General features: G+C 38.8%; 2 protein-coding genes across 2 annotated transcripts in view; one reads left to right on the top strand and one right to left on the bottom strand.

Moving 5' to 3' along the window:
* LOC141907967 (uncharacterized) overlaps positions 1 to 16,508 on the top strand; it is a 34,513-nt gene extending 18,005 nt beyond the window's left edge. Inside the window, exons 12-28 of the mRNA XM_074797697.1 lie at positions 546 to 673; positions 1,294 to 1,581; positions 2,883 to 3,311; positions 4,006 to 4,175; positions 6,426 to 6,605; positions 6,884 to 7,080; positions 7,200 to 7,375; positions 7,522 to 8,153; positions 8,239 to 8,470; positions 8,595 to 8,924; positions 10,053 to 10,216; positions 10,552 to 10,731; positions 11,910 to 12,190; positions 12,284 to 12,413; positions 12,807 to 13,177; positions 13,390 to 13,531; positions 13,933 to 16,508. Coding sequence (XP_074653798.1) covers positions 546 to 673; positions 1,294 to 1,581; positions 2,883 to 3,311; positions 4,006 to 4,175; positions 6,426 to 6,605; positions 6,884 to 7,080; positions 7,200 to 7,375; positions 7,522 to 8,153; positions 8,239 to 8,470; positions 8,595 to 8,924; positions 10,053 to 10,216; positions 10,552 to 10,731; positions 11,910 to 12,190; positions 12,284 to 12,413; positions 12,807 to 13,177; positions 13,390 to 13,531; positions 13,933 to 14,298 — 4,396 coding nt within the window. The 3' untranslated portion in view covers positions 14,299 to 16,508. The remainder of the gene's footprint in view (positions 1 to 545; positions 674 to 1,293; positions 1,582 to 2,882; positions 3,312 to 4,005; positions 4,176 to 6,425; positions 6,606 to 6,883; positions 7,081 to 7,199; positions 7,376 to 7,521; positions 8,154 to 8,238; positions 8,471 to 8,594; positions 8,925 to 10,052; positions 10,217 to 10,551; positions 10,732 to 11,909; positions 12,191 to 12,283; positions 12,414 to 12,806; positions 13,178 to 13,389; positions 13,532 to 13,932) is intronic.
* A 276-nt stretch (positions 16,509 to 16,784) lies between these two features.
* Positions 16,785 to 26,105, bottom strand: LOC141908204 (dnaJ homolog subfamily C member 16-like). The gene is made up of 13 exons (XM_074798116.1): positions 25,906 to 26,105; positions 25,232 to 25,298; positions 24,641 to 24,825; positions 24,045 to 24,178; positions 23,414 to 23,598; positions 22,801 to 23,061; positions 22,112 to 22,242; positions 21,537 to 21,729; positions 20,692 to 20,886; positions 20,435 to 20,502; positions 20,166 to 20,345; positions 19,512 to 19,676; positions 16,785 to 19,283 (listed from the first exon to the last, which is right to left on the bottom strand). Exons 1-13 carry the CDS (start codon positions 26,073 to 26,075, stop codon positions 18,875 to 18,877), a joined length of 2,343 nt encoding a protein of 780 aa, XP_074654217.1. The 5' UTR covers positions 26,076 to 26,105; the 3' UTR covers positions 16,785 to 18,874.
* Between the last annotated feature and the right edge of the window lie 1,150 nt (positions 26,106 to 27,255).

Genomic DNA, 27,255 nt, shown 5'->3' with positions numbered 1-27,255 from the left:
GCGATTTTTCTATTGAGCTGAATACAATACGAGAGAAGCGCGGATTATAAAAATCTTGTCTAAAATCGTGTTTAATCGTGTTTTCTACGTTGACCTATATGTTTTTACGCACGGCCGCCTGCCACCCCGGTATTAGTAGTAATAGTAGTAATAGTCCCGCTATGTGTATGTGTCTGTGTGTTTATCTGAACTATGGAGTATTGGGAAGATGTTTGTAGTACTCTGAATACGCCCGATTCAAAAAACTCGAAGGATTTTTATATTTTGGCCACGTGTTACTTGTAAGGACTTTATTCGCTTTGTAGTCGCCATTTTTAATAACGCTGGATGCATTAGCTATTCTCAAACATTTTTGAAAATTTTTAGAAAAATCTTTTTCAATTTTTTTTCCTAATGATGTTTTCGATTCGGACTTTGGTTTCATCAGATTGTTGCTAACCGAAATAGCAACTGTTAAATGGCCGGTCCTTAGAAAATTAAGCTTTCATCAAAACCTAAATTTGTCCATGTTTCATGTTTTATCGAATTGTTTTGTCCATTTTCAGCCTACGACACATCGAACAACAAGACAACAAACTTTCTAGTCAAAGAGAAGAACTATGCCAAGTGAAAGAAACCCTCAATCGAGTCCTACTCGAGAAAGACTGCCTCGAACAGGAGAAGGCTGAAATCAGTAAGTTTTAGCGATTCTGGTTATTTTTTGAAGTCGTTTTCAATGCAAATTTATGCGCGGCTGAGGCGTCTCCGTGTTCTAGCCCGTAGTTATATTTGGCCACTATATTCTCGACTGAATTGAGATTAACCAAACAAATTAAACGCAAACAAACGAAGAAAAACCACACGTTATTTTACTACATTATTGACTTTTTATACGTGACGGAAAATAGATAAATTTTCTCGAGAGTTTGAATTCTCAAAGCGACATTAATTTTGCGGTTACGTCTGAATCTTATCAAACCTTTAACAGTGTTATCTAAGACAAACAGTTCGTTTTTGAACGAGACAGCTGTCAGTTTGCCACCATTTTTCGAGTGTTTTTTGATCAGATAATATTTTTGTGGTTTTTAGTTAGTTCGCGTGAAGACCTGGTTCACTGTAGTTCCTTATGTTTGATTCCTTATAGAAAACTAGATCCAAGACAAACCAGGATCCAGTTCCACAGTTCATGGTTAACAGTGAAATAAGCTCGTTTTCATAGTTTCCAACTCCTGAGTGAAAGCTTAACAGAACTGTGGAACTGGGTTCAGGGATTTTTTATACGATTTAAGTAAAAATTTGATGTGATCGTTTCAGGTGAAACACTATCGAAGGCTGAACTCATTAAAGCCGAGCTGGAACTCGATATCAACAAGGGCAAAACCGAAGAAGCCAGTCTTCGAGATGCTCTGCTGAAGATGCAAGCTCTGAACGAAGGCCTCGGACAGGACAAGATCGAATTGAATAAGATCATCATGCAGATGGAGGCCGAACGTTCGGCTCTGTGCGGCGAGAAACAGATGATCGAACAAGAGAAATACGGAATCCGCGAGGAACTCGTACGAGTCGAGCAGGAGAAAATGGAACTCGATACGCAGAAAATGGGTAAGCAAAAAATCATTCTGCGTCCGTAGAGAGGTGAAATTTGATCGCGGTTTGATCATAAAATCTCACGTTAAGAATAAAATGAGTCATAAATGTTTCCTTGAACTAATAGTTAATTCAACGTTTTGACTGTAAAAAACCATTTCTATTAAAACCATTAGGTTGTTAGTTATCAAATGACAGAAAATATGATTTTCGCCATCAAAAAAAAATGAAAAAGATGACTTTGATTCAAATTAGTAATTATTAGTCCCTATTTCTTCTCTAAAAGAGTAATATCTGACTCTCTAAAATGAATATTGTCATCAATCGATGGCTACAAATTCTTTTGAGTGGCTTTGTTTTGTAACCATAACGACATTTGGATTATGAGAATATCGCCCTTGAGCTTCAAGTTGCCGATGATATATGAAAGAAGCTTCGGGGAAGATGATGAATTACAATATGCAAGATGAAATCTATTCTTGTTTCCGCTTAAAAAGAAATAGCAGAAGCTATAAATATTGTATTTTTCAAACGATTCATTAAGTTTTTGTAGTATATTCTGTTTTGATAAAGTGCATCGCAACAAGTAGCCGTATGCAGTTAGAATTACTCGCGTCGAGACCCTTCAAAATCGAATTATATCGGTTTTTACGTCGCGTGGTCGAAACACAAATTATCCGTAAATTCTAACTCAATTCGGAAAACGTTCATCAATATTCAAACAGACGACCAGCGCGCGCCGGTTTCTAGAGTTCTAGAAAACCGGTGAAAATGCTTTAGATGTCGATAGTGAAATTAAGTCAAGTGCAACGCTTTATACTGGTTCCCTGTCGATGCAAACTCAGATCAGTTTTCATTTCCGCGTTTGAAAATAAGTTAAAACTTTCTGTATCGTGTTATGCTTCTGTGTGGCTGATTTTTTATATTCTGTGAATATTTTCACATTGAATTTTCTTCAATTAACTGAAACTATCGAATAGATTTATGATATGTTGGATAATAGTGGAAACTCTTTACAACATCAGGGGATCAGAAAATATGATCACTATGACCAATAGTTTGTTATATCCAGTACCAAATTATTAAAATAATCTGGGACGAAATTGTAGGTCTGTAACAACCGATAACTCATTATATTTTGTTGTTGTAACAAGGTTCCGCTATAGTTACATCTGATGTATTTGGAAATCGTTTTCCTGAAAATGGGATTTAGATAGATCTGGAAACTGTCAGATTGCTAAACTTTGAATGTCATGAATTGCAGCGTTTTTTTTTTCTAGTTCCTGATGTTTAATTCGAAATTTCTTTTGTTTCAGGCTTGAACCATACGATCGAACTCAGCGAACAAAATCTGATGCGTCTCGAAAACGAAATCGCCAACTTGAACAAAGACAAGGGCGAACTGATCGAAAATAACAGCGCGTTGACTCGCCAGAAGACGGCGCTGGCCGAGGAGCTCGTGAACGCGCGTCACGAGATCGAACGATCCAGCGATACCGTCGTACGAGTCGCCCGCGAGAAAGAAGATCTGACGAAGGAGAAAGCCGAGTTGATCGTGCAGTTGACGGCCGGAGAACGAGAGAACCGTCAGCAGAGCGAAGTGATCGCTAGTTTCAAGAGCGATAAAGAAGCGTTAGAGACTCATCTGTACGAAGCTCAACAGATCAACGCCGTTCTGGAAACACGCAAAGAGCAACTAGAGGGTGAAAATCAAGAACTCCTACTGAAAAAGGAGAACTTGCAAGGTAAAGAATATGACCATAAATTATATCTAATTTGTGTCAGAAATTGTGATCTTGCATTGAAAAACCACCTAGGTCCAGTTGGGCAGTAAAGACCTAAGTCTGCAAGTCAGATTGTCTATAGAACTGATATGGTTTTAGACTGGTTTCAAATTTAAGCCATGACTGCACAACCGGCTTTCAGGTGACCCAGTCCATGTTTTAGGGCATTTACAATGTGTCGCCCTGGGTTTATTTTTCAAATTACCTATGATGTGTGACCGTTAACTATACAAACAGAACACCTTCCTTATTGAAATCCATTGATACCCCATTCATCTTATAGGAAACTCGAGTAAATACTCAAATACGCCACACGTGGCTTCCCGTAATGTTTATATACCCGTGCGGCTTCCCGTAGTATCTGTGTATTTAGTCAGAGAAAGTAAGGCTTCCTCGTTACAAGACGAGACCTGTTTCAACTCTTTACGAGTCCCGGGTTTTCAGATGTCATTCAGAACTTAAACTGCAAACGGTGAAGAGAATTATGGCTTATAGAATGACGACGTTTAGCCGCAACTCTTGTAAGACGTAATCCGCGCTATGATGTTCTGTAGATAGAGGCCTAAGACAAGGAATGATCTCAATCCTTGGGACTTGTTTTGTATATTGGTTCTTAACCTCACTGCGAATACATTCTAAATTCATATATTTGTAGCCGATATCGCTCGTCTGAGGAAAGAGATGGAGATCGAAGTTGAGAAACTCACCCACCAGAAAGATCACCTCAACCAAAAACTCGAGCAGACCGAGAAAGATTTACGTCTGGCTTTGAAACAAGAACAACAATCTCACGAAGAGGATATCGAACGCATGACTAGAGAAAAGGTACAAATATATTTCGCTTTTATAAGATTTTACGGTTTTTAAGGATTTAGTTTCACAATGTTCAATGCAAATCTACAAAAGGTTCATAGCTTGGATCGAAGACCCTATTCTGTGTATGACAGGCAGCTCAGCTTTCCTCGTGGTTTATTTTCCTATGTGGCGGTTTTGCAACCTATGTTCACAGGTCACGTTATGCAATGATCATATTTAAAAAAGCATTTAGATGTTTGTTTCAATTTCATGCTTTAATGCTGATGAATATTTGCTGAATGTGATTGTCTCAATATTTCTTTATCCGTCTACTGATAAAGTTCACTCGGCGAAAGTTTGAAGAACATGACTTATCGAGTATTGAATATTCTGATTGACACAGCGTAGGACATCATTTGAACCTTCAGTCAAGAGCTTCTTGCTTTGTTTAGACACCTTTATCTCGGAAAATAAATAAACATCGAATTGTGGAATTTGTGAATAACAAAGGACTGACCACTGATCGATATTGCGGTCATTCATGGTTTTGTAGTTGCTAATGTGTTAATGAGTTTGTATTCATTGATGTTTACCAAACTATCAGACGGACGAGGGACAGTGAGGGTTTGGCTAGTATTACAGCGAATGTACACACTTTAAGCCCTCCGTTCGTTCAAACAAAACCATGGTTACTGTTAGCATTAAGTAAATTTACTTCTCAATAGCTCATCTGATTTTCGGTATAGTTCAGTTCCGTCGAGATCTCATACGGAATGTTATCAGTGTTAGCCTCTGGTCGTGGTTGAAGGTTTAGTATTCGATTGAATGAAGCACTGACTCTGTTGTGAACAGTATCTCGTCTCGGGTCAATATGCCTTTTCGTTGGACGACCCAAACTTTTCCGATTTTGGACTACCCAAATCAAAATCTGAAACCACCACAACGCGAGCAGTGGTTAGTTCTCGATTATCGGGATACAGATGTTACCGACGTCACAGACATTGACGATGATAATCCGGGTTGGCGTGACGATGATGGTCGCTGCAATGAAGAGGGATTGTTACAAAACGGCCGGAATGAGTTTGTTGAGCCGGATTCAGGGTGTATGGATATGTCGTATATCCCGACCGAGGACTGCACGACTGAAGAGAAACACGTTCAGTTCCACGACGAATATATCGATAATTCCAAATATATTCCTTCTTATGAAAATAACTGGGAGACCGATGAGGAAAGTGAGGATAATAATGAGAAGGATTATTATCGCGCTTCATTGCCGACGATTCCCGAGATCCGGTGCGATCCGCCGGCCGAGGATAGCGACTTCCCGCTGTCCGACGACTGCGAACGTGACGAGCATCGCGTTGAATACGATACGGACTTTATCACTTGTGACGAATCGGAAACTGAACTGAAAACCGAGTCGCGAAATTCGCGTCGAACTATCGGTGATAATTTCAGCCGGAATCCGCTGCTGTTGCCTTTTATAAATACGGATAATCCGAATTCTTGTATCAGTGGTAAACGCGTGAATGACGTCTGTGAAGCTCTCAGTACTATATCGATGTTCTGGCAGGAGATTACAACAGTTTGCTGGTCAGCTGTAAGTTTATCTACAATACTGTTGTAGCCTTTATGACATTTGATGATGTCAAAGTAGGATTTATTCAGTTTGCCATATTTTCTTATGGACTCTACATAGTACTAGGGAATTGAAATAGTATTCTCGTGTAGTTGATCATCAACGACTAAGGCTAAGTCGCGATGATGAATGTTTAATTATGTTTTCCTTGTGCCAATTGATTTTATGATTTCGCTCTCTCTGCGATCAACGCAATTGAGTTGTCTGTGATTTAAGAGTATGGCTTGGTGCAAAGTGATTATTACTGGTTGCTCGGTCGAGGTATGAATTCAGAAATGTTTACCTATTTCACAGAATGTAAACATTTAAATAGTTTGTTCAGTAGAAAAAATCGATGAATTCTACGAAATTGTGACAGGTCGGAATTTCGAGCTACGGGTGTGTTGAGCTCTGAGACGTGGACTTGGGTTTACAAAACAGACAGGTTTAGGTTGCGTCTGTCTGTTAGTCTGTCTATGACTCTATTTTTCACTGTCGACAGGTTGGGACCAGTTCAGTTCCATATTAAAGTTGCTTCCATTCTTGAGTAGTTAATTGGACTTATTTTCTCTCCTTCGATCGGGATAATTTACAAATTTTTCTCATAACATTTTCATTCATATTTCTCTAATATGTCTATTTGACGTTGTTTATCGCAGGAATACCAGCGAGCTGATCTGGAAGCTCAACGCGATGATCTGATCCATCAACAGAACATGGAGAAAGAAGATCTCGTCAATCGATACGAACGGGAAAAAGAGGAATTAAACAACGAAATCATCGGAATTCAACGCGAACGAGATGATTCATTATTGATGGCTGAAAATGACAAGCAACAGGTAAAAACATCATCAATTTTAGTTCAACCATGGACCATTTGCTGGTCATAGAACCTTTCACTGTTGTGCGCAATATCTTTGGAATTAGTTACCTAATTAGTTACCTAAAGTTACCTAACCGTTAAGATTTGAGTCCATCCTTAGATGCTTTTGTATCCTAGATCTTTATGATATGTATAGCATATTTCATGTTGAGTCATGGCGATTATTATTATTACTTTCATCAGTAACAGGCTCATTGTTTTGACTAATTTCCACAATTCAATCTATTTTTCCAGGCTTTGTCAATCGCTGAACAAGAGAAGAGTTCATTGACTGAGAAACTGAACAATACTCAACGCGATCTCGAAGCCGCCAACACCGACTTTGAACGTTTGAAACGAGAGGCCCTCGCACGATCCGATCAGGACAAGGCTACCATTCAAAACGGACAACAAGAGCTGAAACGATTCCGCGCTCACTTCGAAGAGACTGTGTAAGTATTACTCACAAAATCATATCCCGAATTAACGGGACATAGTTGTATAGCGAATGGTCTTTCTCTTGTCCACGCATAAAGATAAAATGTTGTAATCGATCTAATTCCCATTTCAGACTCGGTCACGAGAAAGAGTTGAAAGATTTGAACAATCAGCTGAAGGAGATGGTACGTCAACGCGAGCTCGCTCACCGTGAGGTCGCTGAACTGAAGGTACAACTGAAGATGGTTGAAGAAGCTCGTGATAATATCAGACACGACCTGATCGAAGCCAACCGTAACATCAGAGAAGGTAAAGCTTGTCATGTTCTGAAATATGTTTTGAAAATTATTCCATGTTTGTGTAGTTGAGGAATCCTACACTAACAATAAAAAATGAGTGTTTCATCAATGGTTGAATTGAAATATGTTTAACTAATGATTTCTATCGATAAACAGCTGAAGAACAGAAAGAATTGATGCGTAAAGACATCACTGACTTGAAGCGTTGTATCAATGATGAAGTTCGTGAGAAAGAAGCCATCACTCAAACTGCTAACGATCTCCGAAACCACGTCAAAAAATCAGAAGCTGACAAAGTCGAACTCAATCGTAATCTGTCGGAGGCCAAACAGAAAATCGGCGTTCTGGATGAAGCTAAAGCTAACGTAACCAAAGAGGCCGGAGACCTGCGCGCCAATCTACGCGAGGTCGAGAAATCTCGTTTAGACGCTCGACGCGAACTTCAAGAGCTCAGACGACAGGTGAAACTGTTGGACGGAGAACGTGGAAAACTTTCGAAGGAAGTCGGTGACTTGCAGGTTCGCGTCGCTCGAGACGAGGAAAAAGAGGAAGAATCACGTCGCGAGAACTTTGGACTCAAACAGAAAGTCGTCGAGACCGAGGCTTGCCGCGAAGCGCTGCGTAAAGAGTTGGCTAATCTTCAACGCAAGATGGCCGAAACCGAGGACGAAAATCGTCTGAAAGAGAAAGACTACCAGATGGCGTTGGAAGAAACGCGTCGCGCCGAGAAGAAATCGGAAGATAATCGACACAATCTGGAATTACAACTCGAATCAACTAATGCTGATGTATGTAGCAGTTCATAGAACGGCTCAGTTACAACTGATTCCATCAATATTTCTGAAAAATAATACGTTGAATTTAATTTTACAGATCGCCGAGTTGAAATTACACCTGAGCGGAGCTGAAGGTCGCGTAAATGCCCTTGAATCTCAACTTGCCCGCGTCGAAGGCGCAAAGAGAGACGTCGAGTTTAAATTGAGCAGCATTCACTCAACTCTGCGTCGTACGATCGGTTTCCGTCAGGAGATGCCGCGATCGGCGAGTCCGGTTCGTACTCGATCTCCGAGTCCTCGTAGATCCCGCCCATCATCTCCTACTAAAGGTACGTACAGTAAATCCTGGACATGGCGAAATCTGACTTAAACTCATTGCGACAAAATTCTTCCAATCCCAATTTTGCTTTCTATGAATTGCTAATAAACTCGATCTCATATTTGTCCTCGTAGGTTTTGATAACACTTTCGCCACAACAACCGAGGGCCGAGGCAGCCCGATTCCGCGAACTGGCAGTCCAGATCGCGCCCGTAGCCCGATGAGATCGCTATCTCCGTCTCGCGGCGGTGGTGACGTCAATGTCGCCGATATCGACCCAGAAGCCGTGCGTATGGCGTTGAGAGATTTCGTACAGCAGTTAGCCGGCTCGGAGCGCGAACGCGACGATGCCGTCTGCGCCGCTCGTAGTCTGCAGGTTCAACTGAAGGAAATGGAAGAAGATCGAGACCGAACTGAAGCTCGTCTCGAACACCTGCAGAGAACGATGCTCGAATGCGAAGAAGGTAAGAATTTTCATTTAAATTTTCAGTAAACAACCATCGGCAAATCGGTATAAACCTAAGGACTATAGTATAAAATCAGGCCTTCATTAATCAAAGAGAGTCTGAAGACAGGACGGCTGCTTACCTAGGAATCAGGGGAAAGTCAGGGAATGATTTTGAGATTGCTAGATCAAAAATCAAAATCAAACAGTTTCCATCTATATCCTGCATATTTGACTGCATTATTTGATTGGATTCTTAACAAATCAACTCAAGGTAAACAACATGCATGTCAGGGTAAAAACCAAGTCAAATAGAAGTTGCTGCACTGAATTTGAAAGTAGAATCATAGGGTTTCCTGATATCAGCTTTCCTATATTTCCTCATTTTCTCAATGTGTCTATATTTACCGACATCAATGCGATGATTGTATTTTACTAGCTACAGTATTCTAACTGTAAAATCATACAAAAAACCACGACATAAAAAGTTCATTTTCATTCAAAAAATAAATGGATTATTTATGCGAACCTCATTGCGTGAATAAAAACCAGTTTTCAATAGAAAGGGAAAGGCTTTCAATACACTCATAATTCAATAAGTTTGACTTCAAACTTTTCTACCTATGAACCTAATAGGTCATATGTTGGTTATAAAAAAAACTTTTTTTGTGATATACTTTGCATTTGAACCTTTGAATCATGAAATCTAACAGAGCGTCCGACCCTCAAAATGTGAATCTTGTCTGAACATGTTTCTCAGTATTTGCCCGAATGTACAGTTCCCTGGTTACCCACGCCAGGGTTTCAAATTGGCACCTGTCCATGTGTTTATACATACATTAGGATCTGCTTGAATAATACGCAGGGTATTGAAAATAAGTTTATTGTACGACATAAGACATGAGCAAATATAAAGTACAAATTTTCACATACTGTCGTATATGTTCTTCTTGGTAAGGCATGATTTTATACTTACTAGATTTAAACTAAAACTAACAAACTTTGATCATTGGTAATTTTCTTTAGCTAGAAAAATTGAATATTCTCGCAACTTGAGAAGTTTATGCGATTGCTTTCTCAACTTCTAGCTGAAAATCTATGTAATTTCTGCAACTGAAATGAGAATGTTGTTTTGTATGGATTTCAGATAAACGTGGTATCGATACTCGTTTGGCCGGAGCTCAGACCGCGCTGATGTTACAGGAAGAGACAATCCGTCGCAATGAACGCGAACGTAAAACGCTGTGCGATAAAGTCGCTACATTGGAACGTAATTTATCGGCTATGGAAGCTGAAAAACGTCAATCTCAGGTACGTAAACATTCTCTGATTATAGATACCTCACCTGAAGTGGATTCTTTCTTTTTAACCGTATACTCTATTTAGATAAAACTAAGTTCTAACAAAATATAGTTAAATCCATAAAAAGCATTTCATGAAAGAAATAACATTCTAATGACAATTTACAAATGGTTACAAGAATTCAACAAAAATATAGAAAAAGGAAACTTTGAGTTACTGGAGTTTGATTGTTTGGTTCCTTCCTGATAGGATGCAAAATCGGAGTGAATATACAAACCTGATATAATTTGAGATGAAGATTGAGTCTGGTGAATGACATTGTTTCTGTAATATTTCTACTTTAGGAACGTATCGCTAAGATGAAACAGAACGAAGAGAAACTTGAAGACGATAAGAAGAACCTGCGAATTGCGTTGGACGACGCCGAGAACCGATGCACTAAACTAGAATTGACTCGACGCTCGATGGAAGGAGATCTGCAACGTTTGAAAGTCGTTCTTACCGACAAAGACACCGAAAACCAGGTGAGAATTACTTCCTATTCTACACCAGCTCAAAGTCAGGGTGGCCACTGACCTCGGAAACTCGGGGATTCCAAAAAAATCAGGGAAAACTCGGGGAATCTGACAAATTTTACCAAAATCCTGTAAAACTCAGTGATTCGTAAATGAGCGGACAGTGGCCACCCTGTTATTGTTTTAAACCTTGCACGTGTGAGGAAAAGTATGTCGGTAAATTGAATTAGACTGCACTCTTCCTTACAATTGTACCGGCAATTAAAGGCAGTCTGAATGAATGATTAATGAGGTGCAGTCTTGAGAAGTGATAACGCGTGCAGCTCCGATGACTAGAATATACTTCATCAATTATGAATCAATTCCATATGGTCAGAACATATTCGCCTTTATCTGAACTGAAGCCAATTATTTTTTCGCATGTGAAGAAATAAAAGATTTCACCTATCATAGAATAATCCGCGATTTTATGTCAAATGGTCCGACTAGTTAAACATGGATCATTTTGAAAGTTATCATGATTGCGCAATGACAGATTCAAACGTTGCACGCAATTCAAGTCCTGCGGGATTGCAGTGAGTCATTAATTACCTGGTGAAATATTTACTAGTAGTTTTAAGCGCTGTATAGATGGTTGATAGTATCTATGCGACGAGGGGTAGAGTCTATTTCACTGGTAATAGGTGCGCGGATTATTACGGAGGTATAAACTTGTAAAGCCGGTGACACGTCTGGGATTGTGTAGTCGGAATCGATGAAATCAGCAGTTTCAAACATGGAATCGAAGTCGGAAACATCGTCGAAGTCTGAAGCGAAAAATATGTTCGTCAAAAAAGGACCGGAATATTGTTTCATATTAGAAAGTGTCGATCGTGAAACTATCAAGTCTTATAAGGTTTACATGTTATTCATATGACACCTCGCAGTCAGAATACTGTTCGGATATTCTAGTCAAATGTGGCAGATTCTGTGAATCTACCACATAATTATTAAACCGGTCAAGTGTGGAGTGAATTTGATGAAGAATTATTTGGAATTTATTTCAATTTCCCAGATTCTCAATCAGTGATTACATCAGTCCCAATTCTACCGACTGAGTTTACTGAATTCATACGATTCTTACGGACTGATCTTATAAGGATTTTATTCAATTAGTCGCTAATACATTTGAATTCTTTGTTTAAAAGGTTTTGGGCGATCGCGTCGAAGCAATGACGAAACAAATCCAGGATCTCGAAGGCAAAGCTCAGTCGTTACAACTGACGATCGATCGTTTGAGCGTTTCACTCGCGAAAACCGAAGAGGAAGGCAGTTCATCGAAGGACAAGGTACAGGCGCTAAACATGACGCTGTCCGACAGTACCAACACCATCCAGGAACTGCAGGATCGTTGCCAACAGTTACAGAAAGCGTTAACAAGCAGCGAACATGATCGTCGAGTCCTGCAAGAGAGACTCGATACAACCAGGTTCGTCCTCTTTCATTTAGATTTTTGTTCTTATTCTCGATATTACGAAGCTTGCAAAATCTTGAATTTCATTAATTTTCGGTATTTTTGCAGATTGGCTTTGAACGAAGCGAAGAAACAGAACCACAATCTGATGGAACGCACGCAAATGTTGCAAAACGAAATGTCGGAAAGTGAAGTACGTCGCGCTGAAATCGAAGGACAAGTCAGACAATCTCATACTGTAAGTTAAATAGATATTCAGCCATACTTCATCTTAATTAGGACTAGTCACTAGTCTTTTTAGTGTATGATGTTTAATATAAAAGACCAAGAATATTGAAAATAAGAATCCAAACCCCTGGGTTTAAGATAATATAAGTCTGATAAACTGGCCCCTGAAGATTGGTGGAGGCATTTTTTCTGAAATGTCAGTGTAATGGCCAGTTTTATAGGTAGACTGGTCTTAAACCCAGGGGAGTTCCCAGGTTAAAGATAATACCAGTCTGTAAAACTGGGCCCTGAAGATTGTCAGTGTAATGGATATTTGGTTGTTATACCTCAATATTGCTTTACACAGATTGGGAGGAAATTAAGTATTATTTGAATCTCATTTTGAAACATTTCCTCCTTTTAGGTGATCGTCCAGCGTCAAGAGAGCGAACAAGAGTTGAACCAACGTCTGCAGAAAGCTCAGGCGGAGAAACAAGCTCTGACGGAACGCGTCGCGTCGTTACAACGAACGCTCGCGAACATCGAAAACGAAAAACGCGAAATCGAACGCAGTCAAATTCGACTGGAGAAAGACAAGAACGCGTTGAGGAAAACTCTCGACAAGGTCGAACGCGAAAAGTTGAAAACCGAGGAGGTAGCGTGCAAGTCGTTGACGGAGAAATCAACTCTCGATCATTCGCTCGGTCGATTGGAAGAGGAGAATATGGAATTACAAAGACAACTTCAGAATCTTCAACAGACTCTCGCCGAAACTGAACAGCAACACGCACAAAGGTAAGACAAGTTTCAAATTATCTTTCATTCCTTGTTTCTCCAGTAGACCCCACTTTATTCTGACCGATAAAATGTATCCAGTTTTTGAAATGTCCGGATTTTAAACTTCGTATTTCAAGCTGGTTTGATGTTATCAAATGATGTCCGTCTCAAGATATCAAACTATAGTAAAGCAGTGATTTAATGAATTGAATTTGCGTCGATATTTTCAGGCTGATCGATCTCACAACTCGACACCGCTCTGAAACCGAAATGGAAACCGAGCGTCTGAGAACTGGTCAGATTCAAGCAGAACGAGCTCTCGAGTCACGTGAACGCGCTCACAGACAACGAGTTAAAGGACTCGAGGAACAGGTAAATATAACTTCAACAACAACTCACTATTGATTCTTTAAAACAGATATTTCTTGTAGTTTAATAGTGCCATACTCTCACTTCTATATGTCAGACAACTTTGGACTGGCAAAATATGTCTGACATCGAAACATAGAATATTATAAAGCAACTTTTACCGCTTCCGTATAATGCTTACATAATCTTCAGAGTTTATTCGTAAATAGAAAATAAAACTTATGATATTTCAAATAACCTGTGAGGTTAGGTGGAAGGATTCCACCTGAAATGTTAAAAGAAACAATAACAGTTGTTGAAATTGATATTGTGGGTTTTCCTCAATGACGATAACAAGCGTCTCACTTAGGATATGTGCCTCTACATTTAGATTTTATCGAGTTTGTCTTTTTTCTCTATTTCAGAACGCTACATTGAAAGATCAGTTGAATCAGGAGATGCGAAAACGTCAGCAATACATCTCACGCAGCGCTCGAACGGGAGACGAAATCCGTGACATTCGAAGCATCCTCGACGGTTCGCTCACAAACATTGCCCGCGACGCGAATCTCGACGCAGTTTTACTCGACCACGAAACTAAAAAACTCGACGAAAGCATCGACATGCACACGCCGCCGACGAGACTCGCGCCTTCGCGTCAACGTTCTCCTACTCGCGGCGTATCACCGGGTCGATTGGCGCGTACGACTACGCCGACCGGGCGAGCGTCGCTGCGTCGTACCGCGACCAGCCCGACACCGGCTTCACTGAGAAAGGGTCGTCGAAACTAATACCTCAAAATATCACTGCCTAATGTCATCTACTGGCAGAGAAAACCTGCCTGAAACTCACAGGCATTTTAATATCTTATTCCATCCATATTCGGGGGCCTGAGAAATATTTGACCAATCGAAGGCTCCCTGTTGTTAGTTAAAACATTCCATCCAATATAAGCAAAATTCTATGCAAAATGAACATCGGTCGCTACCGGTTAAAATGGTGCTCAGCAATATAGTCAATCAGACCAATCAAACGAGGGGGCATTAGAACATCAGGAGAATATCTCTTCTTCCATCACCGGCAGTATTTATCATCATCTAAACATCATCGCCACAATATCTGCCAAATATATATCATAATATTTAAAACGATGATCTGAAAACTATGAGTCAAAAAGCCATGCATTTCATAATGATATCGTCATCGGTATGGTTTAAAATAGATATTGCTCACTAAAAAGGGTCAGTTAATTTGATGAGAGAGCGAGAGAGAGAAAACTGAATATTTCATATAAAGAGTTATTCGCTATATTTATGCATCTTTGTCAAAAAATGCCGTACATTCCGATAGTTTTTACTTCGATTGGCTTTTGACCAGAACTTTAAAAATCTGATATTGACACCTAGTTTTTCATCTTCTTCGAGCACCTGTTTCTCTGCTATCAGCCGTAGCTTATCCGAGTTTGAATCGCATCCAGTTTTGATGATGAATGAAAAAATGCTAGATCCAGTTCCACGGTTCGCGGTTTAAATTTGACTCCGCGGTCAAAACATCGGAAATGAACTTATAATTTATAACTCTGCTCTAGAGAGTTGAACTTGACCAACAACTGTGGAACAGGAGCCTGTTGTTCTTGTTATTACTATTATTATTATTACGAAATCTTTTAGAATTCTCTTCTGTGTAAATAATCAGCGAATCCTTGAACGCGTGTGAATAGCAACTAAAAATATATATATATATATTCAAACATGATAGATTTTTGTCATCATCATTTTTCAAAATATGAAATACCGTAGCAGAAATGTAGAGCGGATATTGATCATATACTGTAGCAGCGTTTATCGGTAAACTTGCAGCAAGTTTCGTAACAGTATTACATTTATAGTTAATACGTAGGCATACAATACGTAACTGATAATCACGATGAAATCACGATGAAAAGTTAATTGTTGATTGGTTATTAGCGAAAAAAAATTACAACATAAAATCCATTATCTGCGGCGAACGAGTGAAGATATTTTAGTTCCCACTGGTTTTACTTGTAGAGATACGTCTTATTAGAGGAATGTTTTTAAAGGTTCTTTTTTCGTTGACAAATTAAACATACAGATCGTGCTAAATCTCGGGCTTTTACGAACAATTTCATCTCTTTTCCTCACCTACTTCCTCCTGTCTTAAATAATAAGTATATTCTGTGATAAAATTTGAGAGAGATTATTGTGTAATGTGTTTATATTATTATTGATATTATTATTATCATCATCATATTGCAGTGTGGAGTTTTATTACTTTTTTGCGTAAAGTTTTTTTTACGCGTCGTAAAGAGAAAAAAAAAACCAGCGATCTTATTTATAACAACTTATCGTAATTAGAGTATTCTTAGAAGTAACATGTTTTTAAGCGTAATTGTTTTCAACTCTGGTGAGTTTTCTAAAAAGATAACTGTACTGCTTCTTCGTTTAATAATGACTATTATTATCATTATTATTATTTATATTCATCAATTAATTAAATTATGAAAGTATTTATGAATTGTAGATCTTGTATGATACTATTTAAATTGTTTCTCTTATATTTGTGTTTATTTATGTTTTGTGATTTAGATATTTTGTGCTTGTGCGAACATGTATTCGAGTATTTTCTTGAATTTAACGGTCACAAACGAAGACGATAATCGTAACTTCATCGCTGCGATATTTTGATCTTGTTTTTATTTTTTTAATTTATATAATAGCCAATATTATAATTTCATAAAGTAAAAACAAAGTACAATATTGATAACGATTCTTGAAATATAATTGTAATAGTTATAAAGGTGTTTAAGTGCCACCTCATTCCTATTTAAGAAACTCATTGTTATGTTGAATTCGGACCCAGAAAGGTCTATTATTTGTCAGGAATGAGAGGGCACTGTTGCCTGATTTTAGATCAAGTAGTTCAATTACTGAATACTATTTATTAGGTCTTGTGTTATTTTCCCCTTTTCTACTGTGTATGGCAGATAAAATAAAATTGTGGTTCAGCACTGCATATCTTTTTCTCAGTTCGTTTTCTTCGTTTCTAAGCAAAGGATTCCGCATTCCGACAGCTGGGAATCTTGTTACGATTTCCATGAAGGTGATGGACAACTGGATAAACTTGAGATTAGTAATAGATCACAGCTATATAGTCATGAAGCGCACAGACATCATCATGCATGAAAAATGATGTACCGGTAGCCATCTTGTTCCTCCATTTACTTAAGAATAAAAGACAAGGAATGATTTTCATTTCCAATTTTTTTATGTTTATTTCCAACTAACTAACATTATACATCAACAAGTCGTGGATTCTCGGTGAAAAAGGTTATAAATGAATGAAAAATTAAAGGAAATGGTTTCGTAATGACAGCGTAACATCCTACGTGAGATCAGATGTATGAAACCTAGTTTCACGAATCCTATCATGATTTTAATCTGACTAGATTCAACATTTGGAGGTGGAAATACAAACGCAGTGTTATCCAGTCAAGTGTAAAGGGTCTGAGAAAATAACTCCTTAAGTTTAAACAAGCATAAAAAACAAAGTGAATTGATGCTCAAAATGAAAATAGAAAGATAGCCGCGATCACATGGAGATGATTTGGCCTGAGCCAAATAAGAACAGATCAGGCCCGAGTCAAATTTGGCCTTGGTGTGATCGCAGCCTATAAATGTTGTATTTCTACCAATCCCAAAAATTTTCCCAGTAACATTTGCGTTAGACCGAAACTGGATAAAACTGGTTTTATAGTTATCATATACATAAAACATCAGTTGGAATGATCAAGAAATAAATAGAGGCTGTCGATGATGAGTATCTATGAGGAGATTTTAAGCTGCAAAAAAATAAATAAAGACAAGTGAAAATCGTTGCATGCAAATTTTTGATTGGCTCAAAACATGTATAAAATATTAGAAATCCTACCATTAAAAAACATCATATTCATTAAACATTAAACGTTATTCATAGCGACCATACATTTAATACTACTTCAATTCTTTTCCCAACAAATATCATTATTCTAAAGCGATCATTCTAAAAAAGGTTTTGATTTCATAGAAAATATGGCGGCAACAACATTGAGCAACACACGTATTGATAATGAGACATGTCCGATGGTTCATTCGAAACGATCAATTTCTTTTCTCTTTTCCACAACGCAGGTGAGCTTGTTAAATTCATTCAAACATCTAATATAGTGACAAGCAATGAGTGATGATTAAATAATAGCGTACACACCGCACGCTCCCAGGCAAACGGCCTCCTTAAATTTCCATTATTTTGACTTTGAAAACCCTGGTTACGCAGCACTCCAACACAAATTCATAGAAAAAAGGATGACTCTCGAATACACGGGCAATAAATAAACACAAAATATGATAGATAAATTACCACTGCTGTCACAAGCTAATCATAAATAAATCATTTGAACTGAAGGCTCGACCTGTAGCCTGTAGAGCTAATGATTGCATTAACACAATAATATTCACAAAAAGCGCAAAAAATTTGATACCTTGTTCCTCCCAAGAACGAGGTTTCAATTTTTCTCAGCTTAACTTATAAAAGTATACATTATTCAATTCATAAATTAAACAGGAGTTCATTCAAAAATGTTATGGTTTAGGTTTTCAATGCTGTGTGGTTTTGAAATGTCAGATGGTGAACCAATTTCTGATAAATCCTCCCCCATTGACCCGATGTCAAGCATTCCTGAATTTGTTATCGTTTTGATCAATATCAAAAATTCAGCAAGGCTACATTTTTATGAATTTGCCCGCAAATATCCACGGGATGCGTTGTGTACATTACACGTACTTTAAGAATTGTCACATAACTTCGCAGTTATATAGCTTCACTAAACCAGCTGATGACGGTTACAAAAATATGAAAACAGACAATCCGAGCAGATTAGAGTTAAACTGGTAACACGTGAATTGTCAAGTCAGTTTATATACGTACAATATGTAACAATTAAAACAAGTCTCATTGCATACCGTGTAAAAATACTGACACATGATTAATCAGGGTTCATACTACTCGACGATCATTTGAAGACTTTTTGAAGAGTACACGTGCTATTGTCATGATATCATGTGTAATGGGTCTCCTTTACGAATCTCCAGCCACATTGCTGTTAGGGCCAGGATATATTGTAGCACACAGAAACACATTGCGTTTTGAATACATTTTAAAAATGAATTTCAAGTAATTTCTCAAAATGAGAGGAGATTCGAGGTTCTTGAAAATATTTCTTCAATTTAAAGGGGTATCAAGGGGTGAGAAAGTAAAATGAACCCTGTTTAATAGAGTGAGTGTAGTGTATAGTGCGTATTATGCGTTGTATTAAGAAGGACAAGTATCGGGCCATTTATCAACCCTCATACGTCGTAGAGAACCTTCGCACAAACAGTCGAACCACTCTCGTAGCCCGAGTAATAAATCATCTTCGAATATCGCCATATCGCGATCTTCATCTTCGCTGCTCGAATCATCGAATCCCATGAATTTCCCGCCGGTGCCGGCGGCGCCACCTGCAGCCTGTTTTGTAACGTGACGTGTTTTCGTCGGATGTTTCGCGTGGTACATACAGAAGTATTTGCGATGGCCGTTGATCGCGAGCACCGTTCCGATGCAGTTTTTAACGTTTATATGATCGAGGTTGCGTCGGAAATCGAGCGTTTCCTCCAATAGGCGGCGATACCAGCTGAGATAGTAATCCAATTGCAGGAACGAGAACGTAAATGCTTTATACCTGAAATACACATTAATATACAGTAAAATCTCAAACACGACCAACTCAGAATTATGACTATCTTGGACAAAAACAAGCTAAAAACCTCAGGATCTGGGGTTACAATGTCAGGAGAGGTTAGGGTTGTTCACTATGATTTCATTTAACTTCGAAAGACCGATTCCACCAATCACAACTTTTTTGTACATTATACAAGTCAGATTCATGGTTTCGATTGAAAGTCCTTACTTGGAATAAGTCCAGCATATTTTGGCGAATTTCTGTAAAAGTTTTGTTTTGCGTTCTTGGTCGACAAGAATACAGATGGTCATGTGACCCGGCGGTGAATCTCGGATTAATTGCGGGAATGTTTCGTCTCTCAGTTCTCGGATCAGTAACGTATTATCTTCTTTTCTATAAGCGTAAAACATATATGAAACAATAAGTCTTCATTAAACTACACACAGTAGACTTCGCTCGTCTCGGATCTTGTGGGACTTGGTAATTTTCTCTGTAGCAGCAGAATTCCAGGGCATGACGGGTTGTCCTTAGAGGAACTGGAGTACGAAAATCTTTAACATTTTTGTCTGAAAAGTGCTATCAGTAACAAACCAAATTATTTTCAGTAACATTTCATTGAAATAAGAAAGAAAATGTTCCATTTAATCAGTAATCAACAGTCAGACCCTCAGAAACATCTGTCATATTTCTGTTCAAATTAATCAGTAATCAACAGTCAGACCCTCAGTAACATGTCATATTTCTGTATGCATCAAAAAACTGTTAAAAACACTGCTAGATACACTACTAACTCAAGTATCTAATTTTCTATGTGAAATCATTACCAAAGATTTTTCACCCAAATAAATGTAATCTATACATCAACTAAAAATAACAACTTACTTTTTAACGGATGCCGCTTGCTGCTGCTGCTGCTGCTGCTGCTGCTGCTGCTGCTGTTGTCTCCTCTGAGGTCCGTGTATCGATTCATCCTCCATCACGACAAGTTTATGCATAAATATCCCGAAAAACACGATACAGATGATCGTAAACATTCCGTAAAATAACGTCAGTTCATCGACTCTAGAAGAAAAAAACATGAGAATCGATTCGATAATTTTTCACTGTGAAAAGCTGCAAACATTTCACCAGATCCGATAATACGAACTTACCCTCGCCACAGCATATAAACACCATCAAACCAGTCGTATATTCTATTCAAAATTCTCACTAGAAGTGACTTAAAAAGAAATAAAAATTAACAAATAACTTTAAACGTGGAGACCAAACCTAACTACTAATTTGCGGAGTGACAGAATGCCAGATACAGGTCGTCAAGTAACCTGACACAACAGAGGTGTTATCGAGTGTCCTCGCCAAGATTTTCTCAAATAGCTGATCATTGTTTGAAGTGAGATTCGATACTAACCGATGCGTGTTCATCCATTAATTCCGGCCATCCTCCGATTGTTCCTTTCATCGGTAGATTATTATATAAAATATCGTCTAAAGTTCGCAGTAGTTTCGTTTTGTGTTTATAAGTGTTCTCCGACGTGAGACTCCAGCCGTCCTCCAGCCATTCGTAATCCATCTGTCGTGAACCTCGCCGCCATAAGATAACCACCTGAACAACGACACGTTTTAAAATAGATTAGAATGATTAAACTCGTCAGGGTCTCCAGCGACTGACTTCAAATCAGACTTTCTAAAGACAGTGAGAACATTGGAAATGTGCTGATTTTAATTCATGAGTCAAATTTCACGACAACTGGTTATAGAACTGGTTCGAAGTTAATCAGTGGATGACTGATAAAGTGACAATTGAAACTGCGTTTTACCATTGGATAGGTTTTAGGCGTAACGTTTCTTACTGTGTGGTGGGCATGAATTATGCGTTCATGTTATTACCCTCATCATTCGAGGATTTTTGACGTACTTGTACCTCATTTCCCTTACCTCTGATAGATGTCACTGTTCTTCATTATAATAATATCATATCATTATAATTATAATGATCATTACTATAATTATGATTATTATTATTAGTTTTATCATCGTCATTACCCATAAAGCACGACGAATATGGGTCCAGTGCCGTTATTTCGAGAACAGCCTTTACTAGTGGAAATCCTGAATTTTGAATTTAGTGCAATAAACAGTGAAACTCCGGATTCCGAAATCCATCGGAACTGAAAATGACGTTGACCAACTTTTCAGCGACTGGACCGGTGGGGGGGGGGGAGGGGTGGTTGTATAGAAAACCTCGTGACTGACCTCCAGTTCAGATTCAGCGACCGTTTTGCGTTGTTTCGATAGAGCGTTTATAAATGGCGTCTGCGAATCCTCGTAGATATAAACGAACTGCGCGTTTCGTCTGACGCGATCGGAATCTTTACTCATTTCACGGAACGTCGACCTCGCGACGTCGTGTTCTATAACATTCCTCGATACTAACACAACGCATAACCTACAAAGACAATCCATCAAATCAACCTGATTATAATCATAACATTTATTTATATACAGCTCTCCACTGCCACAAATTCAACTTCCTAGGGTCCCTACAGTCTGCCAGGATTTCAATTGCCTCGTGGAGTAGATTTATTGGTCAGGGATGATCCAAGGCAAGTGAAGTTTACAGCAGCACTATTTTAAATTAGGGAAGGTCTGAATAATGAGCTGAATAGATCGTTATAATATTTCCAATTTTTGCTTCAGTTGAATGCATTAAATAATTGCGCGCCCGGACGATAAAATGAGTTCACATATTTTCACGCGGGGATACTATACAAACAGCTGTCCTGGTATAGTTTCACTTTCTATTCCCAATTAACCGATCAATGACTTACTTGCGTAGCGAAACTCGATTTTCAATCGGACACAACTGATTGAAAATCTCTTGCGACGACAATCTCGGTAATTGAAGATATTGATTCGCTTCGAAAACTTCATCCATCGTGTTACGAGACATTTTATTCATCTGTAAAACAGAAAGTCAAGTTACGATCAACGATGAACGGTAAACGCAAACTGGGTAAAATTCCGGTTAAACAGAAAATGCACTGATGATGATGTAAGTAAAGAAACACCATATCAAAGATATACCAATAATTAGAATCCGTTATAATGAGAGTAATTTGACATCAAAAATAGCAGTTTGATTGATAAGACTAGAAATTATCCAGGATTCTAGGAGCATTTTGATATTTCAGGGTGACCACTTTTATTTGACTTGCGTTTTCCCTGACTATTTTCTGACACGCGCGTTGTTTAATCTGACTTAATCTGTTAAGAATCCAATCATTTAAAGCAGTCAAATATGTAAGACATAGAGGGAAATTGTTTGATTTTATGCCCAATCTAGCGATCTCAACAAATTTCTCCGACTTTTACCTGACTTTTAGCTTTTCACAAAATTCCCTGACCATTCCCTGATTTCTAGGTTTAAATGGCTACCCTGAATGACTCTTCTCAAATAGCAGTCGTAGTCGGGTTAAATCATAATACGATGGATCTTTTACTGCCATTAAATAGTTACCGATGCTATTGCGACTGGAGTCGTAAAATCCTCGTTGAACATCAACAACGACTCTCGCTGCGAATTGATGCCGAATTTCGCTTCCATTTCACGCGTTCGCGACCAACCGAGTCGCACGAAACCGGTGACGACTCGTTCTTTATAGCGGAACGACGCCGCCAGATACCGCAGCGGTACGACTTCCTGTCGCGAGAAGAATAACGCGCGCATTCGATTGTCTTTCCAGCCGTCTAGAAACTTCACGTAGTTCAAATCATCGACCTGATATACACAGAGATGAAAGTTAGTGATGAGTGGTACATTGACTGAATACCAAGAAATATTGGGTATGGGCAGTTAGGATATTGGTGCTCACACATTGATTGATACAGGGTTCTTACAGATCAAGGAATCCAAAATTCGCTGATATTTCGCCGATTCCCAGGGCTGGTTGCTCAAGAGTTAACCAGTGGATAGTTGACATAGTAACAATTAAAAATTCATGGTTACTATGGTATTCATACAGTTATCTTTCACCAACTTTTGAGCAAATGGCCCCCGATCTGTAAGAATCATGAACATTATAACTGGTAACTGGAAAAGTCGACTGTTTCGAGGACCGATGACGACGTACCTGCGTTACAAGTTTCTTCGGGAATAAACTGCGCACAAATTTACGAAGTTCATTGATTCCGACGTCTCCGCGATAGTAACTGATTTTACCGTTATAAACACCGATTATAGCAGGAGCGTGGTGCACCTTCACTTGATTCGCTAGTTGACCTTCTCGATCCAAATTAAACGATCCTATACCAACACCTGAACAATTAGAAAATATCTTATAGATTTACAAATCAACAAAAGTTACCGGCAACGCTACTGTGGCAAGCGGAATTCCACCAGGTGTCGCTAGTGTACAATACGTCGACGCTGGATTTCTTCTCCAACTCAATTAAAATCTAACGATAATTTCTCAAATTCTATGTATGATATATGAAAATCGTGGCACATATGAACTAATCAGAGTTTATTTCAATGTGTGATTTGCAAATTTTTGAATTGGAAGACCGAAAATTGATATCAAAGTTACTTGAAAATGAACTTATTTTGATCATGTGCGTCTGATTTCACAGTGGCGCCATCTGACGGGATAGCTGGTGTGCCGGTTCCCCATTCAATCATAACGTAGAAGAAATTGAAGCCCGCTTTCCACAGTAAATGTAATGAAATTGTCACCATTACCAATAATAGTGAATAAAACGAACCTATGACTTCGAGATCTTTCGTAAAGCGTTCCCAAATCGTTTCCAATCTCATACAAATCAAACACATGCTCTCGTATATATAAATGATGTGAATCTTTTCGAAACTTTTCGGTAAAATCGTCATCTTATACATCCTGAAATTAGAGAAAGGGTCCGGTCCTTGAGTTTGTGTGATATTTCTCGTTTAGATGAATGAGCAGCAGCAGCAGCAGCTGCAGCGCATAGAGGACTTTTTAATTACTTGGAGTAAAGATCAACTGGTCAGAATTTCGCCAAAAATATCATGTTCAGAATTTATCTTCATGGTGGCCATATTAATGTTCATTATTGTATTATTGTGTTCCTCTGAAGATGAGGTTAATTCTTATGAGTTAATCCCGAAACTGCTAGGAAATAAACTTATTTGAGAAACAAGTCGAATTTACACGTGATCTAGACTTCTTTTTTTATTAAAGAAAAGAAAATTCCCTGATTTCCAGGTATCAGTTTCTTTTCCTCAAAACACAATCCGAATTGTCAGAATTCCCTGAATTTCTTTGCAGGAAAAATTCTGTGTTACCGGTATTCACTAATCTGTAAGAATGGCGAGTATTTACCTGTGGGTGATTCGGTATTTTTCCGTAGCCTCATTACGGCTGCCAAAATTAAAGTTAAAACCGCCGAAGAATTCATTGAATTGATGATGAAACCCTTGAAAGTGTTGTCTACGATCGCCGCCCTGTTGAACGTTCACGTGGCCAAAATTATCGTATTCTTTCCTTTTTTCGGCGTCCGTTAAAATCTACAAAGGGAAAAAATTACGACGTTTAGAAAAAGTGGTTATCAATAATGATTGGCTACGTTTTAGATTTCCCATTAGAAAAGCTTCATCGCTATTCTTATAGCTCTTCTTCAATATTCATTTTAACTGGACTCGGTTCAAGGTTAAGGGTCTAGAAGGTTAGGATTAAGGTTCCCGAGGGTTAGGCTATCATTAGCAGTAGGCCTGTTTGGAGCAGGCAGCTGGTCTTGTTGGCTCTTATAGTAAGAGCCCTGTGTTGAGCACGGAAGAGCTTGCGTGTTAAAATCCCAATTTTCATGGTTTATTCTCAAAATTTTTTCCAAGCACTAAAACGTTGTAAATTTGTTAAAATAACCCGCAGTCAAAAATTAAACATTATGGGTCTTAATTACGACTGATGACTTACTTCATAAGCTTCATTGATTTGCGTGAATCTGTCATGAGCGTCGGGATCTGGATTCTTATCTGGATGCCTGAAAATAAAGACATCAGGTTGAACTCCCTAAAAACCCTAACAGAATACATAATCCAAACTCTCTTCATCCTTAGAACCAGCAGGGCATTCAGCCTACTACCTTCCCAAACACTATAATATTTCATCTATTCATTAGAACAGAAGGGCTTGGCTGGCTGAGTATCCATCCATAAATGCCTGTCTACAAGGGCCACTTATGTACAAAAATCTGAAAAGGGGTACAAAAAGGGCCGTAGGTGTACAAAAAATGGGCCCAAAAATGTATAATTGGAGCGCCCGCAGTTTATGTGTCCTAAATGGTTATGTCCCTAACATAACCACAAAACTAGCGCCACACAGTGGAAAAGTGAGCTAAAACTGCAGTGAGTTACAATTTTGTCAAAAATTGTTTGGCTCCATTCCTTCCTTGGTTAAAGGGTTCCACAGCTGAAAAGACCATGGTTCTCATTTATTTGCCCTAAAAGTGCAGATCATGAAAAGCCGTGACCATTGTTGATGATGATGCAGAGAAGATAATAATTGAGAGTAAGAGCGAGGAGGCTGGGACTGGGATGCGAGGAGGATCGAGATGGATTGGATGGACGACAGATCGGAGGAATTCTTACAGTTCTCTCGCCAGTTTCTTGTAAGCCTTTCTGATTTCCTGTGTGGTCGCAGTTCTGTGGATTCCGATTCGTTTGTACAGATCATCTTCGGCTGCTACTGATGCGGTTAAATATCCGAATATCAAACACAAACCGGCGACGATAAAACAACTGCATCTTCTCACATCCATCGTTGACAGTTACTGGCGGATATTTCACACTACTCGTATCCCGACAAAGGGGTAGCTCCGAGAATATCCAAATCTGGGCATCCATATCTTGGCAGTGCTCTCATATCGGGGATCCGTGTTGCGGCAGGAGCCGCGATCCATATCTGGGAATTATCATTATTCAATTTAATCGCTAAAACGCTTTATCAAACGCACTATTCGACGAAACAAATTATATACAAATGGCACTTTTGACTCATTATATCCAAATGAGAGCAGCAGTCAACCGGGAGACATTGAAATAAAAAACCGAGCCGGGCCAAGAGTCTGGGGAGACTCAGAATATCCAAAATGGGGGCAGTATTCGCCTGGGAGACTCAGAAATCCATTATTCGCCTGGGTGAGACTCAGAATATTCACATAAGGGCAGTATTCACTTGCAGCCTCATTAAAGTTAGAACTACAACGATCATGAGATGGGGCAAAACGAAAGCCTTCATATTTATTCATCATCGTTAGAATTAGTACATCATTAATTGCATTTCTTAATTCTTTATGGAAGCCCTGAGGCGGCGACATTACCAGTTACTAAATATAGTAGCTAATTGAGCGTCAAAAAAACTGTCAACAACGGCACAATGTAAAGCGTCCGGTGTCGTATTGGTTTTGTGCCGTTGATATAATCGCAGTAAAAGCTTGTCCTCGGCAGACCAGTTGGTGGGATTATTTTTTGGGTTGAAAAAGAGAAGTAGATAATTTTTGGGTTGAAACGATTTCGTGCAAACAAGCTAGACTTAGTTCAATTCTCTATAAGATATCTTTTAATTTGTATTTCAATGTTATGTTTATGGGCCCTGGTTGTTATTCATTAAAAAGATTTTTGATGAACTGCGGTCTTTCGTCTTAGACTGTTGTTTGGTCATTGTTCGGAAGGTTGACCAAATTTCATCTGGGTTTGCATGCAGACTTTTCGATTTTGTCTGCCCAGGCTTTCTTCGCGTTTTGAATACTCAATTGGTGGTTTCCTCAGATTCCTCAGGCAAGGAAATTGTCGATGGAGTTTCTTTGTTAAGTATCTCTCGCTGCAAAAGTAAAGATAACTCTCTTGTATCCTGGTTAGCCCGATGGATGTTTCAGTCTCGTCGTTTTTTTTTATATATAGTACCTAGGATACTGAGGTCAAAAACCTTTTGTGTCAGGC

The sequence above is a fragment of the Tubulanus polymorphus genome, chromosome 7 (assembly GCF_964204645.1).
Source record: "Tubulanus polymorphus chromosome 7, tnTubPoly1.2, whole genome shotgun sequence".
Lineage (NCBI taxonomy): Eukaryota > Metazoa > Nemertea > Palaeonemertea > Tubulaniformes > Tubulanidae > Tubulanus > Tubulanus polymorphus.
The sequence above is the reverse complement of the archived record's forward strand: the minus strand, read 5'-3'. Positions and strand labels throughout refer to the sequence as shown.